The 2,514-nt window shown below is 37.1% G+C and overlaps 1 protein-coding gene across 1 annotated transcript in view; it reads left to right on the top strand.

The window, feature by feature from the left end:
• Nucleotides 1-2,514, top strand: part of ATAD5 (ATPase family, AAA domain containing 5) — a 57,181-nt gene that overhangs the window by 11,428 nt on the left and 43,239 nt on the right. The window contains exon 4 of the mRNA XM_008585519.1: nt 731-899. Coding sequence (XP_008583741.1) covers nt 731-899 — 169 coding nt within the window. The remainder of the gene's footprint in view (nt 1-730; nt 900-2,514) is intronic.

Here is a 2,514-nt window from a genome sequence, read left to right as displayed (position 1 = left end):
TGGGATCTGAACCCTCGGCGGGAGCGCCGCCGCGCTTCCCAAGCGGCACACTGTAGCAGTGTGCCACCGTGCCGGCCCATATCTGTTTTTTTTTTTAATTTTTTGTTTGTTTTTGGTTTTTGGTGGGTGGCCTGTACAGGTGTCTGAACCCTTGACCTTGGTGTTACAAGGTGGAGCTCTAACCATCTGAGCTAACCAGCCAGCCCTATTTAAATTTAAATTTAATTTAATTTAATTAAAGTTTTTGTTTTCATTTCATTTTTTCATACCTATCTGTTCTTACCTTTTTCCCCTATCATATATAAGTTCTTTGAGGCCAAGATCAATGTATTATAATATTTTTTTCTTTACAGTACCCAATTCAGAGCCTTGCATACAGCAGGCTGAGTAACTGTTTATTTGTATTTGGAAAGTATTTTACCTGAATTTGGTGCCATGAATATGGCTGGAAAATAACCACCAATTTTAATCTATACTACAGACATCCTTCTGGGTGTTTTACACACATGTAAATATATTTATCTGGATAATTTCAAGGAAGAAATAAAGGCAAACTAATTAGAACTAGACACATTTTAATTTAAGATCCCTGGTAAGATTTGAATAACTATTTCTTTGTTGATTATCATGTTGTGATTATATTTTTTTATTATATGTTTCTATTTTTTTCTATTATTAAATATAAAATGTTTGCTAGTGACCTAAATTAATATTTCCAATTTTTGTCTAGGTGAGCAGTGCATCAAAAAATATATCAAAAGCAAAACAATTGATTGAAAAAGCAAAAGCTTTACACATCAGTAAGTCAAAGGCGACTGAAGTAGTAGTGACACCTTTAAGGCGGTCCTCTAGGCATCAGATACTTCCTGAAAGGAAGAAATTGTCAGAAACAGAAGTAAGTATTACAAATATCTATGGGTATAAATTCTGCCCTATTTTGCTGTTTGAAGTGAGAGAAGGAAACTTTTATAAAGTTATAATGTGTGTAATGTTGAAGTGGTAGAAAGAATATCATTTTCAGTTCTGTTTTATAAGCCTTTGGCTCCCTTTTGCCTACACAATACAGTCCAAATCCTTCTCTAGTCACTCAAGAGCCTTCATAGGCTAACTAGCTCTTCTGTTTTCTCAAAACAACTCTTCGCTCTAGTCATGCCAAATTATTCATTTCTCCTCAAATGGTGCAATTTTCACTGCTCTCATTTTGTTTCAGCTTGAGATGCACATTCTGGGCATTCTCTTCTACCTGAGGAATTCTTACTCAAAACTTTTTTTTTTTCTTCCTTTTTGTCTTTTTTTGTGACCAGCAACGGATCGCAACCCTCAGTGTCGCGCTCGTACCGGACCGGGACCGGCAACGGGATCGCAACCCTTGGTGTTGCGCCCACACCTCGCTCAGCCAGTGAGCGGCCGGTCTGTATGTGGGATCCGAACCCTTGACGGGAGCGCCGCCGCGCTCCCAAGCGGCGCACTAATAGCAGTGCGCCACCGGGCCGGCCCGTCTTACTCAAAACTTTAAGATCCTGCTAAATGTCACTATCTCCTCTTTGTCTAAAAAATAGTTTTATCGATATAATTCACATACTATACAATTCACCATTTAAAGTGTACAAATCACTTTTAGTGGCTTTTAGTATATTCACAAAGTTGCACATCCATCACCACAATCAATTTTAGAACATTTTCATCACCCCAAAAAGAAACCTCTTCCCCTTAGCTGTCACCTCCCAATTCCCCCAGCCTGAGCCAACTACTAATCTGCTTTCTGTCTCTATAGATTTGCCTATTCTGAGCATTTCGTATAAATGGTATCATATAATATGTGGTCCTTTGTGTCTGGCTTCTTTCCCTTAGCATATCTTTTCAAGGTTCATCCATATTGTAGCCCCAGTATTTCATTTCTTTTTATTGTCAAATAATATCCCATCATATGTATCTACCACATTTTATTTGCTCATTCATCAGTTGATGGACATTTGGGTTGCTTCCACTTTTTGGCTATTATGAATAATGCTATGAACATTCTGCTGCCTCTTCTTGAAAGTTCTGCTGAATCCTTCAAGACAAAGTTTCCTTCCCTAAATGTACTTTACTTTCATGTTTTTTATATTTTAGTTGATATTGCTCTCAGTACACTGTATTATAACTAGTTAAACTATCTACTCATGGACCAGCTCTCTCTCTGCCCCCTAAACTCTGATGTAACTTTAAGGTCAATTCTGAAGTTTTATTTGTCTGTGTATTCCTCCATGCTTCCTATACTGCTTCAGACATGTTTGGTGCTCAGTAAATGTATGCTGACTACAGGAGAATATCAGACTTCATTCTAATATATTTTTGACTTATAATTCTAAAAGAGGTATAGCTAGAATTTTAATAGCTTAGTCATATGGATTCTTTTATTTGAAATATAGTCTGTTAGTTGCTTCTTTTAAGAAGAAAGACCGTAATAAACCCACTTTTTGGTATCATATAAACTTGTGTGATGTAAGCACAGACCCTACCATTCTACCATGT

Source organism: Galeopterus variegatus, unplaced genomic scaffold (genome assembly GCF_000696425.1).
Source record: "Galeopterus variegatus unplaced genomic scaffold, G_variegatus-3.0.2 Scaffold3602, whole genome shotgun sequence".
NCBI lineage: Eukaryota > Metazoa > Chordata > Mammalia > Dermoptera > Cynocephalidae > Galeopterus > Galeopterus variegatus.
Note: the sequence above shows the minus strand (reverse complement) of the source record. Positions and strands in the feature narration are given on the sequence as shown.